Source organism: Mobula hypostoma, chromosome 27 (assembly GCF_963921235.1).
Source record: "Mobula hypostoma chromosome 27, sMobHyp1.1, whole genome shotgun sequence".
Taxonomy (NCBI): domain Eukaryota; kingdom Metazoa; phylum Chordata; class Chondrichthyes; order Myliobatiformes; family Myliobatidae; genus Mobula; species Mobula hypostoma.
The window spans coordinates 20,582,269-20,597,803 of record NC_086123.1 but is presented as its reverse complement, the minus strand read 5'-3'; the positions used below and the strand labels follow the sequence as shown (position 1 = coordinate 20,597,803).

General features: G+C 39.2%; 1 protein-coding gene across 1 annotated transcript; it reads left to right on the top strand.

The window, feature by feature from the left end:
- The first annotated feature begins 37 nt into the window (after positions 1-37).
- On the top strand, positions 38-15,212 carry gpn3 (GPN-loop GTPase 3). Its single transcript, XM_063034291.1, has 8 exons — positions 38-215; positions 3,209-3,317; positions 5,507-5,674; positions 6,447-6,571; positions 7,717-7,832; positions 11,042-11,138; positions 12,086-12,214; positions 13,824-15,212. The coding sequence occupies exons 1-8, from the start codon at positions 168-170 to the stop codon at positions 13,890-13,892; spliced, it is 861 nt and encodes a 286-aa protein (XP_062890361.1). The 5' UTR covers positions 38-167; the 3' UTR covers positions 13,893-15,212.
- The last annotated feature ends 323 nt before the right edge of the window (positions 15,213-15,535 follow it).

Here is a 15,535-nt window from a genome sequence, read left to right as displayed (position 1 = left end):
GAGGGCGATCCTGTTCCGAGTCGCGATTACGCCGAATATTGCGAAATGCGCACTTGTGTTGATGTCATCACCAAGCGGCTTCCGTAGCTGGAAGTCATGGTGCGCGGTCGGTGCTGGAGGTAGGCGCCCCGGACGGTGAAGCGGCTCTCCCCGCTGAACGGCTCGGCATGCCTCGATACGCCCAGCTCGTGATGGGGCCCGCCGGCAGTGGAAAGGTACTTACCGACTCCGCCGGCAAATGGCGCACTTTCGTGGAGAGTGGATATTCAAACTCGCAGCTCCCCAAAGTTGAGTGGAGGAGTTGGGCCTGAATTCGCTGTGAACTGGACCTTCCCTCGTGCTTTTGTTCAAGTACTACCAACCCAGTACAAAAACAAACCTTTTTCCAGTTATTCTGTTGTGGATTTAATGATGTTTGAGATGCAGATAATTCCTCGAGGCTTCAGACTCAGACTGTAGCATTTATGCAGCAAAGAGCCATTAAAGATGCAATGGTCCTTGACCCAAAGCATTTCGTGTTTCACAACGCCATTAAGAAATGTATTTTAACCTTTCTGTTAACCTTTATTGGTGATTCATTTCATTCCCCAGGGTATCAAACAGCAAACTTCTAATTAGATCCCTTATAATTTAAAAAAATGTTCAACTTTTTATTAACAGGGAACCTAAAACCACTTCTTAATTTTCATTTATTCTTGGTCCACTCTATAGATCAATAATAACAAAAGGTTCAGCTCATGGACAAAATTTTGTGGCTGTATTTACATTAGTCTTCCAAGAATACCATTTTTTGTACAAAAGTTTTGACATCTTAATGTATACTTCATTTTTTTTGCTGCTTAATCTGAAATACTTGATAAAATCTTTTTGCACTTTAAGTTATAACAGGCATTTATTTATTTGTTGAGATACAGCACAGAATAGGCCCTTGGAGCGACGCTGCCCAGCAATCCCCTGATTTAACCCTAGCCTAATCATATATATAACCAAGTAACCTACCAACTGGCACGTCTTTGGGCTGTGGGAGGAAACTAGAGCACCCAGAGGAAACCCCTGTGGTCACGGGGAGAACGTACTCCTTACAGGCAGCAGTGGGAATTGAACCCAGGTCGCCTGTACGGTAAAGCACTGTGCTAACCATTACACTACATCTGTTGATGTACAGTTGCAAGTTTCTGAACCTTTTGCAATTACCTGCTTTTCTGCATTAATTACTCATAAAATGTGGTTTGTTCTTCATCTAGTCACAATAATAGACAAACACAATCTGCCTAAACTAATAATGCACAAATAATTCTACTTTTCATGTCTTTATTGAACACCTTGTTTAATCATTCACAGCCTTTGTATTTAATAACTAGTGGAACCTCCTTTGGCAGCAATAACCTCTACCAAATGTTGCCTGTAGCTGCTGATCAGAATGGTGAGGAGGAATTTTAGACCATTCCTCCATATAGAACTGTTTCAGTTCATCAATATTTCTGGGATGCCTTGCATGAAGTCATGCCACAGCATCTCAATTGGGTTAAGGTCTGGGCTCTGACTTGGCCATCCCAAAACGCAAATTTTCTTCTTTTTAAACCATTCTGTTGTTGAGTTACCCTTGTGTTTTGGATCATTGTCTTGTTGCATCAACCAACTTCCATTAAGCTTCAGCTGACAGACCGCTATCCTGACATTCTCCTGTAAAAGTGTCTTGATACAATTTTAAATTCATTGTTCCCTCAACGACTGCAAGCTGTCCAGGCCCTGAGGTAGCAGAGCAGCCCCAAACCTTGATGCTCCTTCCACCATGCTTCACAGTTGGGATGAGGTTTTGGTGTTGGTGTGCAGTGCCCTTTCTCCTCCAAACATAGTGGTGTGCATTTCTGCCAAAAGGTTCAACTTTTGTCTCAGCTGTCCACAGAACATTGTCCCAGAAGCGTTGTGGAACATCCAGGTAGTCTTTTGTAAGCTTGAGAAGTGCAGCATTGGTTTTTTTTTTTGGAGAGAAGTGGTTTCCACCGTGGTGTCCTTCCACGGGCACCATTCCTGTTCAGTGATTTTCTTCTAGTGGAGACATGAACAGAGACTTTAGCAAGTTCTAGAGATTTCTGCAGGTCTTTTGCTGTTACCTTTGGGTTCTTTGTCACCTCCTTCAGCATTGCATGTTGTGCTCTTGGCGTGATCTTTGCAGGATGCCCATTCCTAGTGAGGGTAATAACAGTACTGAGTTTCCTCCATTTGTAGACAATTTCTCTTACTGTGGATTGATGAAAACTCAGGCGTTTAGAAATGCTTTTGTAGCCTTTTCCAGCTTCATGCATCTCTCTAATTCTTCTATGGTCCTCTGAAAGTTGTTTTGATCAAGACATGGTGCACATAAACAAATCTTTCTCAAGAGGAACAGGCTCTGTCAATAATCTGACTTTCTTTTTTTATATAGGGCAGGGCACCTCCACAACCCACATCTCCAATCTCATCTCATTGATTGGAACACCTGACTCCAAATAGCTTTTGTAGAAAGCATTACGCCAGAGATTCAGAGAACCTGAACCGTGATTGTTTAAATAGAGTACTCAGTATTGACAAGAAGTAGTACAGTTGTTTGTGTGTTATTTCTTGAGGCAGATTGTGTTTGTTATTGTGACTTGGATGAAGATCAGACTACATTTTATGAGTAATTAATGCAGAAAACCAGGTCATTGCAAAGGGTCCACAAATTTGTTCTTGCAGCTGTATTTTCTTTACAGTACTGTATGATAGGTTGTGACAGTGATTATGTAGTCATGGGAAAATAATTCTATAAAATTAATAGGAAATTATGGTTAACCTAAATGTATAATTTTGGATTGACTATCAATGGGTTTTGATGTGGTATGTTTCTGAAATAATCCTTCACAATATCGCAAATTTCAAGTCGTATGTGACAAGACATAGAAAAATTTAATGCAAAAAGGCCTTCAACAGCTGGAGGCAGTTAGTGGGTCAAGCAGAGTTTGTGCGGGGAAGGGAATTGTCAACATTTTGGATACAGATGCAGCACCTATTCTGATTCAGGGTTTCAAACTGAAAGGTCAACGATTCCTTCCCCACCCACAGATACAACTAGACCTGCTGACATCCTTCAGCAATCTTATGTTTTTCCCCTGCAGTCTCTTTGAGAATTCTGTGTTATTTAATTGATGTATTTACCGTGAGGTGTGTAAAAGTTGCTCTTTAATTTCAGAGTACTTACTGTTCTACCCTGCAGCAGCACTGTGAGGTGTTGAATCGGTCAGTACAAGTGGTAAATCTTGACCCTGCTGCTGAATACTTTGACTATCCTGTCCTGGCAGGTAAGTTGACTTTGCAAAATACCTTTAAAATGATCATTTAAAAACATATGAGATTTACAAATGTACTTAATCATTGTGCATTAAACAACTAACGTAGCCTTGTGATGGTATTGTGTTAGTGACAGTGAAGTTCTGAGCTCAAAGACCTTAAACCCTACCTGATATAGATAACCACAGGTACTCTCATTAAAAGGAGGTTGTACTGTAACTACCCAAAGTTCAAAATCTAGTTCACTTCCCTGTTTATCTTCCATGGTGAGTTTAGCTGCCACTACTCACTTTTTGAACCCCCTCGCTACCAAAGAGAAGATGCTTCCAACTAACAAAGTCATTCAGTAAGTCCTGAAGAAGAGTGTCGGCCCAAAGTGTCGACTGTTTATTCATTTCCATAGATGCTGCCTGACCTGCTGAGTTCCTCCAGCATGTTGTGTGTGTTAGTCAGGATTTCCAGCACCTGCAGAATCTCTTGTGTTCATTTACACAGTTCATTTATTTTCAGTGAACTATGTTTAAATTTTAACATTATTGAAACAAAACTTAGAACATAGAGGATTTCTATCTTACAAATGCTTTCTAAATTACAAACCATTTGTAAAAACACAAAGGATTTCCAAAACACAGGTACAGTGGGCTGCAGGCAACCAATTCATCCGTTGTGGGAATTCAAGACAGTGGAATGAATTATAGTCCTCCTTGCCCCCATCTTTCTGCTATTCATGATGTTATTGGACCATTCCCGACAAGCCTGGACTGCTCTCTCTATTTATAATGTTTTTCTGTCACTTTTTCTGTGACTTCGTACTCGTGATTTTTTTTCAGATACATTTTCACACAGGTGGTTTAAAAGTTTCTGGAGACAGAGTCCCAGGTACCCACAATTAATTCTGCAAAGCTGATTCCCTGAGTACATAAACCTTCCAACTATTAACAGATCCGCCTTTTGATATGCTAAGTGATGTTATCAATTTGGTCTGCAAGTTTCCTCAAACTAAATAACTTAGCCAGCATTGTCTGGTTTGATATAAGCCCAATTAACATAACATCATTGTCTTATACTGCACCTCTTGAGTAGTAAGCCCCGTGCTGTGAGCCAGCATCCTGTGCTATATAGATGGTGCTTGTTTGCAAAGCTGTCCTTTTAAATTGAAACCTACTATTGCTTTTGACGTATCAACGAAACGTCAAAGAAGGAGGGTGCCCACCTGATGACGCCGATGACGTACCTACCCTCCCTTCTTGTCACCACTCCAAACCCACTGCCAACATCGAGAGTGCCAACTTACCATAGGGATTGAAACATCAAGTCCTAGTAGCTCTACTGCCATTTAAATTAAGCACTGAAGACTGGTCCCCACTTACGACCAGAAGGTAAACAAAGGATATTGGTTGGAAGTTTAACTTACCCAAAAATAACACTCTGACTATTTGAAGTGTCAGCTGCTAGTGTTCAGAAAGAAAGCCCCCACACCCCTGCTTCCACTGGACAGTGAATATCCATGACAGTCTTATGCAAACAATTATACCTTAGTAGTAAAAACTCACAGTAATCTATTGAAATGTATCAAAATATATTATACAATAGGAAAGTCTTTGGAATAATGTTTAATAGGAAATCTTATCACAGTATCCAGTAAACAGGTTAACCTTAATTCCACTTAAGCTTGATATCTCTCAATCCCTTTCCCTTCTGGGAAATTTAGCTGGTCCTTCCTAATACTTTAAATTTCAAATATGTTATACGTTATTTCAAATAACTTTAAATAGGTTAATACTTCAGATTTCATTTTGTGGTGATTTACTCTCAAGTCTAAGACAATATCTATTGAAAAATCCGATGACTTTCTTCAATATTTTGACATTGTGGTCCTTTAATATTGAGTAAATTCCCTCTCAATTTTTATCAATATTCTTAATAATCCTGAAAGGTCCAAATTAAAATATTTAATCCTGATTCTATGACATTTATTTCATAGTCATGACATTTATTTCATAGTCATAACGATTGGTTTTTATAAAAGAAAATTAAAACTTAGTTTGTTAAAAATTCTATTTTCAACATTCTTATACAATTCGTTGAATTGTGCTTGTTTAGAAATCATTATTTTGATGTAATGCCCAGTTTTAAAATAGCAATTCTTTGAACTTGAAATATCACAGTGCGTTAATCTTTCTACTGTTAATGGATGCAGATATCCGGGAGCTTATCCAAGTGGAAGATGTGATGGAGGATGAAACGTTAAGGTTTGGCCCAAACGGTGGACTCATTTTCTGCATGGAATACTTTGCCAACAACTTTGATTGGTTGGCAGATTGCCTTGGCCACGTGGAAGATGATTATATACTATTCGACTGTCCAGGTAGGCAGCAAGTTACATTTATCTTCTCCAATGGTCTAGAGATTACTTTGGGTGGAGCTTCAAGATTGAGGTTGACTTGCTTCGTGGGTTCTGGGGTAACAGACATCACCAAAGCAGCAGAATCAGATTTACTCTCACTGACATGTAACATGAATTTATTTGTTTTCTGGCTGCAGTCTTGTGCAAAGACATACAGTAAGAATCTATAAATTACATAAAACTTCTGCAAAACAGAGGAATAACAAGTTAGATGTTTTGATGGTGTGAAAGTATTGGTTATTTCAATTGTTGCACACCCTCTTACTTCTTTTGAAGAAACATGAACTGCTCAGTACCTTCGATGCTCTTATGTCGTAGAACAGTCTCAGTGCAGGAATTACCGTGATTCAGTGAGGATGTCATATTTCTTCAAGGAGCCTTTGAAGTGTATTCTGTGTCCTCAGAGAAATGGTAATGATGTGGGAGCTTGGAGGAGTAGTTAATCTTGGGCTTGGAAGTCTGCAGTTTAATGTGGCCTGCCCATCTGAGCATAATCAGAGCCTTGATGTTGGCCTGGGAGAGGTCACTCAATGAATTGCCCATAATGCCAGTCAATTTGGAGGCTGTTGGGGAGGCAGCACCTCTGTTGTAAATTGACCGTGATAGGGGCTGTGAGTAGGCACCCCTCAGGAGTTGCATTTCCAGACTCACTTTGTAATAGAGCCCTTTATGATTTGATTGCTGGATCTACAAATGGTGTCTACACTAATGTGTCTTTATTTGTTATTTACAGGACAGATTGAGCTATATACACACCTGCCAATAATGAAGCAGCTTGTCGAACAGTTACAGCAGTGGGAATTCCGTGTTTGTGGTGTATTTCTTGTTGATTCTCAATTTATGGTGGAGTCATTTAAGGTAATGGCCTCCATTTTATGGAATTCAATATTTGAGGTTGATGCCACTGCCTTATTAGAAACTCATGTTATCAGATATGCAGATTTTTATTAAGGTGAGTGACATGTAAAAGAATAAAGTGCAATATAATTTGATCCCAGATTTATTTTCCTTTGTTTACATTTAGTTTAAAGTTTTTGACAAAGTGGAGAACAATTAATTTAAGGATTAGATCATGAATACCATTTGGCTATTTGACTAAAGAGCAATAGTTTTGTCTGATACAGGTCCCTACGAGTTAATTCGGCTGGGCTTTTCATGAGATCAATTTCCAAAGAATTTTTCCTCATTTCAGATTAAAAACATTGGGGTCATTTCCTACTGACTCTTGGTTGTCGGGTAATGAAAGGGCAGATGTTATAACCGAGCAGGTGCTTACAAAGTCGGAGGTAGATATTATAGTCACTATGGGAAAGTAAGAAGCCAGATCTTGTATTTGGTTGGCTGGGATTGGGAAATGGCAGAAATTGTGGGATGGGGTGCACCAGGGAGGTGGTATAACAATTTGTTTCCGTCAGTTTGGGGGTGGGGTGGGGGGTTGCTTTTGGGAAGGATGTGTGGTCAGCAAGACTGGTTTGGACGTCTGGGTTTGCACTCCACTGTGGCGTTTGTTGGTAAGCATGGGAACGGGTGGTCTTATTTTTGTAAAGACGTGATCACGGTGTGCCACATGTACTCGTTGGAATGTAGGAAGCTGTTGAGACAACTACTGGGCAGAACGGGAGTGCCTAGTTTGCGAGACATTCTGGCACCTGAAGCAGAGACAGTTAAGTCGTGTCGGGACCTGGGGAACTTTGTAAGTAAAACAGGTTTGGGAGGCAGAATCTGATCCTTGTCATGGCTCCTTTCATACTCCACAACAGTAGGTGGCAGTAATGCACCCTCCTGATAGGGGCCATTAGCACAAAAGAAGATGTATTGCACCAGCTGAGATGATCAGAATCAACAGATTACAAATAAAATCTGTGATTTTATATTGCATATTTAGTCCAAATCTTTCCATCAACAAACTTAAATTCTGTATGAGTTTTATTATTTGTATATGAATGGCTTAATTCTGTCTTTCACTGCAAAATATGAAATATGTAACATCATAATTTTCTTAGTTTGTGTCAGGAGTAATGGCAGCTCTCAGCGCCATGGTCTCTCTGGAAATTCCGCAGGTCAACATCATGACAAAAATGGACTTACTTAACAAGAAAGCAAAGAAAGAAATTGAAAAGTAAGTGAAACCTTATTTCACACCTGACCCGCTGAGTTCCTCCAGCATTTTGTGTGTGTCACTTTGAATTTCCAGCGCCTGCAAATTTTCTCGTGTTTCTTACATGAATTACTTAAGCCTGTCACCCCGACTGGGGCATAGGCTACCGACAGCAGCTTGCCAGAGTCCTCGAGGTCTTTACAGCTTCTGTTGGCGTTTCTGTAGCACTTTCTTTATGGGACGGGGGTTGCTGGCCCCGTGCCCAGTCCTCTTCTTTCCACAGCCAGGCTTGGAACCGTCCATGCTGGAGTTGCACTGAAGTTTCTACTGGGAATATTTACTCAAGCCCACAGACCGTCAAAGATTGCTACCTGTCAACCCCATCTGAAGTATAATTCATATTAAGCATGTACAGAGACTTGAAAAAAGGCCCGGAAGTAACTATACTCTGGACTCTTCCAGTGCCGTACAACTAAAGAAATGGACGTAACTGAAACAGTTCAGTACATACTTGAAAAAGATTTGATGATGCTTCTGAATGTGTTGGTGTAGCCATAAAATGATGGGAGAGCTGGCTTGCGCATAGAAGACAGAGGGTAGTTATTCAAGCTGGAGCTCTGTAATTAGTGGACTTCCATAGGGACCTTTGCTGTTTGTAATGTATATAAGTGAGCTGGATGAAAATGTGGGAGGGTGGGTTAGTAAATTTGCGAATGATACCGAGATTGGTGGAGTTGTGGATGGTGTAGAAGACTGGCAAAGAATATGGCATGATACAGACCAGTTGCAGATTTGGGCTGAGGAATGGCAGATGGAGTTTAACTCCAATAACGTGAGGTGTTGCACCTCAGTAGGGCAATATGAGGAGACAGTACACTGTTATGGGCAAGGTCCTTAACAGTGTTGCTGACCATAGAGGTCTTGGGATCCAAGTTCACAGATCCTTGAAAGTGGCTACACAGGTTGATAAAGTGGTGAAGAAGACTTATGGAATACTTTTATTAGTTGAGGCACTGAGTTCAAAAGTCAGGAGGTTGTGTTGCAGCTTTATAAAACTCTGGTTCGGTCACATCTGGGAATTGTGCACAGTTCTGGTCACCCCACTATAGGAAAGATGTTGAGGCTTTGGAGAGGGTGCAAAAGAGGTTTATCAGGATCCTGTCTGGTTTAGAGGGCATGTGCTATCTCGAGGCTATACAACCTTGGATTGTTTTCTCTGGAGTGTTGCAGGCTGAGGGGAGATCTGATAGAAGTTTATAAGATTGAGAGGCATAGAGTAGATAGGGAATATCTGTTTCCCAAGGTTGAAATGTCTAATACCAGAGGGCATGCATTGTAGATGAGAGGGGGTAGGTTCAAAGGGGATATGAAGGGTAAATTATTTTACTCAGAGTGGTGGATGCCTGGAATGGTGGTAGAGGTAAATACATTTGAGGCTTTTAAGAGATGTTTGAGTAGTCACATAGATATAAGGAAGATGATGAGATTAGCGTTTGGGTGTTTTTGATTTGCTTTTTAGCAGGTTCAGCACAACATTGTGGGCTGAATGGCCTGTTCCTGTGTTGTACTCTTCGATGTTCTGAAGTCAGTGAAGTACAACTGCTCAGAGAGGACGTGGTTAAAATAATAAGTGAGAACTCCTCAAGATACCTTTTAATTATAAAAATATAAGTGGATCACTTATGTCCTTAAGAGAAGGAAATGACTTTCCTTACCCCATGAGTTCTTAGACACCATCTGAAATGATTTGGGAATTGGAGATGGACACTAAATACTGACCTTACTTTGCCTGCAATTTTCTTTTCCAACTGTAAGGCAAATCCACAATATAACTTCCAAATAAATGTTCAAGCCTTGCTGGATTGAATTTTAAATTTACTAAAGAAAAGGAAAATCATAATGTATGTAAAATTCCTACTTCAAACTTCTGTGTTTAAAGCAATATACTGGAAATAAACATAGTTCAAGATTTAGTTGTACAGCGGGCCAGTCCTAGCAGTACTACCCCTTCATCTTGATAGGCATATGCATTAGTGTAGTAAGACAATTTATGTTAGTTTACATGCTTCTACAGTAATATTAGGCAGCTCAGGATAAGGGTATTTTGTTGGCATTTGTCATGCAAGCAGTGTTGGCTGGACTGAGATGCTCAGTTTCCATCCTTCCATTGGTTTTTTCTGGTCCCTGGAATATACATTTTTACCTTTTTGCCAGCCTACCCAATGGACCAAATGGCCTATGTGACGGAGACAGACACCCCCCCCCCCGTCATTCTGTTGTTGCGCCAAGTGTGCACGCTTCAATGTCTTCCCCTGGTATATTTTCTTATTGGATTTGCTGAATGGTGCCTTTCCCACCACACTCTTCACAATGTTTCATCTCTTTAGTAGTGGGGATGTGTAAATGGATATATGTTGTTTGTATACGGTATTTCAGGTAGATATTTCCGTTTGTTTTGTAATATGATTATAACTACATTGTGGGGTGCATCGTATTCTAATTTATGTGTAGTCTTAAGTTACCTTTGGTTCTTAAAGATGGTGTGTCCTGGTGCCTAATAAACGGGCCTCTTCGCTCTTAGTAGGAGAGTTCAGGGTTGCCAGCAGTTCACACTGGTCAAGTACAAGTACAGAACTATTGTGTTTTCTGGTAGATAACTTTTTGTAAATATTGGCAGTTTTCTTTTCTCTATTTTTGCTAATTTTTGCAAGTTTGATTTTTGACGCACCTAATAAACAGCCTTGCACTGAAGTGGTAAGCGAGACCAGCCGTTTTTCTTCCTTCGGTCATAACGCATGTATCTAACAGCTTAAATCTGCTTCTGTCTCTTATGGTGTTCCCTTTATAGAGTGAACTACTTGCCATTTCATCTTTCCTTTAAGGTCAAGTGTCACTTGCTCTGATAACTAAATGCTTACAGGCAAATTCACCCTTCATTATGTTGGAATGTTGTTTTAATAGAGATGATTGCAATTTTGTCTTACTGTGCAGCTTATTATTGGACAGCATAAAGGCATTTGGAAAGAAAATGCCTAAAAGTCTGTTAACTTTCTCATATTTCCTCTGTTAAATTGTGTTCGTGCCATCGTATTGAGTTATCAGCATAACAGGAAGTAACACTTGGAGATCCACTTTGCAAAACATTTGTATATCAATACAGTTGTGTGTTATTTACAGAAAATGTTCTCTGACAATATCAATAATACATCCTTCTAATTCCTTTCATGAAGGTATTTGGACCCTGATATGTATTCACTGATGCAGGACTCCTCTGATATTTGGAAAAGCAAGAAATTTAAGAAACTCACCAAAGCAATTTGTGGATTGGTAAGTATTTTTGACTGATTAATAGGATGCTCTGTTTCACTCTGTTTGAAACAATACCAGATATTAAATTATCAATATACATTCATCCGTCTTTCCACAAGTTATTTAATCTATTCATTTATGAAAGATTATTGGGTATGGAGTTTAATATTCATGCAGAAAATTAAAAGGTTATTTGATATTCAAAATCAGGAATGCTTGATACAGAATGCAAACAGAAACTGTTTTTACCGGCAGAAAGGACGGTATCCAAAGGATGCAAATTTATAATCATTACGAGCATTGATTTTTTGGGGCAGAGAGCATCTGAATTCTCACTGTTTTAGTAATGATCCCAGCAGAGTGGTCTTTGTGGTCCCAGTTCGATAGTTTTTTTAATGGGTACTTTTATTTTGGTACGGGCGTGATGTTTTTTTTCTCTCCACACGTTGGGTGATCAACAATATTTTTTTATATGGGTTCTTTTGGGTTTCTTTGTTTCATGGCTGCCTGTTAGGAAATGAATCTCATAGTCATATAATGTATACATACTTTGTTAATAAATGAACTTTGACTCTTTGAAACTACTACTGACAAACTGATAGGAAAGTTTATAATTTAGGAAGTTTTAAACCTTAAAACATTATTTCTGTAGATATTTAGCTAAAATTATGCTGTATTTTGTATAGGTGTCTTTAATATGTGATTCATATTTAGGGAATATTCTGATATAAACACTTTGACAATCAGATTTGATTTTTAAACTAATATTTCTCAAAAGTGCTAATGAACCTCCAACATTTCTAAAGCAGTCTTTTCAAATTGTTTTTGTGTATGCATATTTAGTGTTAGAAATATTGGCTTAAATCCTGTTATTTGTAGTAAAATTGGGGGATACAGAATTTTATAAGCTATTTGGAGGATTAGATATTAAAATCATTTTAGTTATATTTATTAAATATCTGTAGGTTGATGACTACAGCATGGTTCGTTTTTTGCCATTTGACCGTTCAGATGAAGAATGTATTAGCATAGTTTTGCAACACATCGACTTTTCCATTCAGTATGGAGAGGACTTTGAAGTCAAAGAACCAAAGGTGAGTGCAAATCTTTTCCTGTGTGGGATTTCACCAGTGACATTAATAAACTCATAAGTTTCTGTACTTCACCATTCCCTATCCCCCCACCCCCAGGCACCTTCCTTCCCCTCACCTGGTTTTAGCTTTCACCTGCCAGCTTCTACTCTCACTCCCTCACCTCTTCTTTGGTGGTGCAGTGGCATCAGCGCCGGACTCCGGAGCAAGTTCAAATCCAAGTCGGGCCACCCCCTGAGCATACTTTCCATCCGTGCTGGGTTGAGCGTCGAGATAGCCACTTGGCCTTGTTTTTTAAAAAAAAGGGGTCAAGTCAGGAACGTTCATATTGTGACCCGGTTAATCTGAAAGGAGACCAATCCTGACCCCACACACCAGACAAGAATGGCTGACTGGTGCGACACGCTAAAAAAAAACCCTCTTTTTCTGGCTTCTGCCCCCTTCCTTTCCAGTCCTGGTGAACTCAGCCCAAAACACCAACTGTTTGTTCCCCTCCGTAGATGCTGCCTGACCTGCTGAATTCCTCCAGCATTTTGAATGATGGATTTTCATTAGCGCTGCTTGCCGAGTCCCCTTTAATAGTGACACTGGAAGTCCTTTATTATTGCCCATCACTCAGTCTTCATCAGCCTAGTCAACGTGAGCCACAGACATTCCATAATGACTTGGTATATAACACAACTTATGTGTTCAAGTATATTGCATTCCTCAATTAACGTGAATACCCACCTTTGCAACCACATCAAAAAATCATTTATTGTGATTGGCTAACTTGTGAACTAATCTGTACCTTTCAAGCCAAGGCTGTTTTTTAGACAGTGGTAGGGTTGTGCTTTACCTTCTACAACTGAAAAGAATACACAATTTCACATAAAAGAATGAGTTCTTAGAGATCTGTTGTCGCAGGGTTTCTGACAACCGTGAGGCTCCAGGATGAGCCACTTCCTCCAGGGGAGAAGGGAGAACAACACAATTGATTTTCAAATGCATTCTTTTACGACAGCAGTTTTCAAATGCTGATGCTGTTAAAGTGAGATAGAATCATAGAAAACCTACAGCACAATACAGGCCCTTCGGCCCACAATGCTGTGCTGAACATGTACTTACTTTAGAAATTACCTATACCCATAGCCCTCTATTTTTCTAAGCTCCATGTACCTATCCAGGGGTCTCTTAAAAGACCCTATTGTATCCGCCTCCACCACCGTCGCCAGCAGCCTATTCCACGCACTCACCACTGTCTGCGTTAATTAAAAAAAAACTTACCCTGACATCTCCTCTGTACCTACCTCCAAGCACTGTAAAACTGCCCTCTTGTGTTAGCCATTTCAGCCCAGGGATAAAGCTTCTGACTATTCACGCGATCAATGCCTCTCATCATCTATGTGTAGACCAGTAACTGAATACTGTTGTTTCAAGTATCCTGACTCTGATCTTTCCTGTACTGTGCTTTGTTTTCCTTAAGAGTTCAGAGCTAAAAGGTATTGAATGTCAAATAAAAATCCTTGTGATAATATGTAACAAGTAATGAGAGAATGCCTTATTCAGTGACTAAAGAATGACGTTTTTCAGGGTTTACTTGCATAATTCAGTCACAAATCCTTCATTACAGGAGCAAGATGAAGAGCTTGATGCACCGAGCACAAGTCATCAGTTTTTCCAAGGCGCGACTGCTGACTGAATTCCTGGATCTAACCAAGCATCTGGGCCCAGTTAAACATTAGGTGCCTTCCTAAAGATGCCTGATATCACACAATTTAAAACCTTGTGTGAGAACTCAGCTTGTTTGCACTATTATATTGTGTGAAGATTAATTCAAATCTTCCAATTTGTATTTGAAAGTGATTGTTGAACCTACTAGATATAATTATGTGCTGGTAAGTTACCCGCTGCTGAGTGCCCTTCCTTTTATGGTACTAATAACATTCACTGATGTTTGGAATGACGAGTGACAGACCAGTTTTAAAAGATCAGGACTTAAAGGTTTGTTTACTCGTAGAGAATCTTTATATTTTCACATTAAATTATTGCTTATCTCTGCAGGTACTTTATGAATGTTGAAATGTTGTTTCGAACTGTTGTAAAATGAGACCTGTCAGAAGTTGTACAGTGAACAGCGATGGTTTTTATCTTAATATATCTCATTTTGTGTGCTCCAAAATTCTTTCCGCCAAATACTGCACCATGTGTAGCTTCAGTCATGTGGTTTAGCAGAGATCAGTATGATGTATGATGTCTCACACAAAGTACCCATTATGCCTGCACAGCAAAAACTTTAAAAGAGGACAAAATTAATCATATTAAGATTACAACCAAATGTTTATATAATGTTGAAATAACCAGCAGATATTTCTTACGTTTAGTTCTAACTTAAAGATAATATAAAACCTGATTTTAAACAGATTGGTTTGGAATATGGAGCAAAGGTCATAGAATGGAATTGAAGTACAGACCATGCTTAACGTAAATGAATGGGGCAAAAGACTGAAGATGATTTCCTTCTCTTGTTACTATGTTAACAGATACATTCATAGCAAAGATGGATTTTGATTTTTTTTGTATTATATGGAAATAAAAGCGTAATTCTCTGTTTTCAGACTTCATGTTGCAAATATTAGCACAAAGCAGCACCTGAATTTCTGGTGTAAGTGTAAAGTGAGAGAAATGATATGTTACAACTATAAAATTGTGGGATATTAATATTCATAATTCCATATTTTGGTACAAACTGAAGCATATTTTAATTAGAAATTTTTTACAGTGTTTACATATGACTAAAGACTATTGTTAGCTACTCCACGTAATTACCTTGAATCCTGGCTTGATTGAAGCACCTTATCTGTGAGATATAGTTTTAATGTTGGTAAAATATAATTTATAAAGCAGCATGGTTCTTCTGAACTCGGGCGTTCAAAGGTAGAACTAAAAACTGAACAGCAGTCTTAGTGTTGGTTTCAGTCTATCATCCCTGTTCTATCAATAAAGTTTATTTTGTATCATTAACCATGAAGGTTTGTGTGCTTACTCAAAAGCAATGACTGTGAAGCAGAGAGGATGGTGATGGACTTTTGTGTTTACAGGGGATAAGCTCAATATTATCCTTCTTTCTCCCACATTACCGAGAATGATATCTGTGGTTTGGTTAAATGAAGCATACTCTGGGATCACGGAGTATGTTTAGAAGATATTTTAATTGTACTTGGAAGGTTGATGCAACTGGTATGAAGTGTGCTACCGCAGGACAAATGATCCTACCTTACTAAACAGGTCAGACCAGATGGGTGCACAAATAATAACTAACTGGAATATTCTCCTGAAGATAAC

What these genes read in the sequence shown, in the direction of transcription:
- gpn3 (XM_063034291.1), top strand. Translation starts at nt 168, where the DNA reads ATGCCTCGATACGCCCAGCTCGTGATGGGGCCCGCCGGCAGTGGAAAG. An exon ending in GGCCCGCCGGCAGTGGAAAG is followed by an intron (nt 216 to 3,208) that starts GTACTTACCGAC and finishes CTTTAATTTCAG; the next exon opens with AGTACTTACTGTTCTACCCT. An exon ending in TATACTATTCGACTGTCCAG is followed by an intron (nt 5,675 to 6,446) that starts GTAGGCAGCAAG and finishes TGTTATTTACAG; the next exon opens with GACAGATTGAGCTATATACA.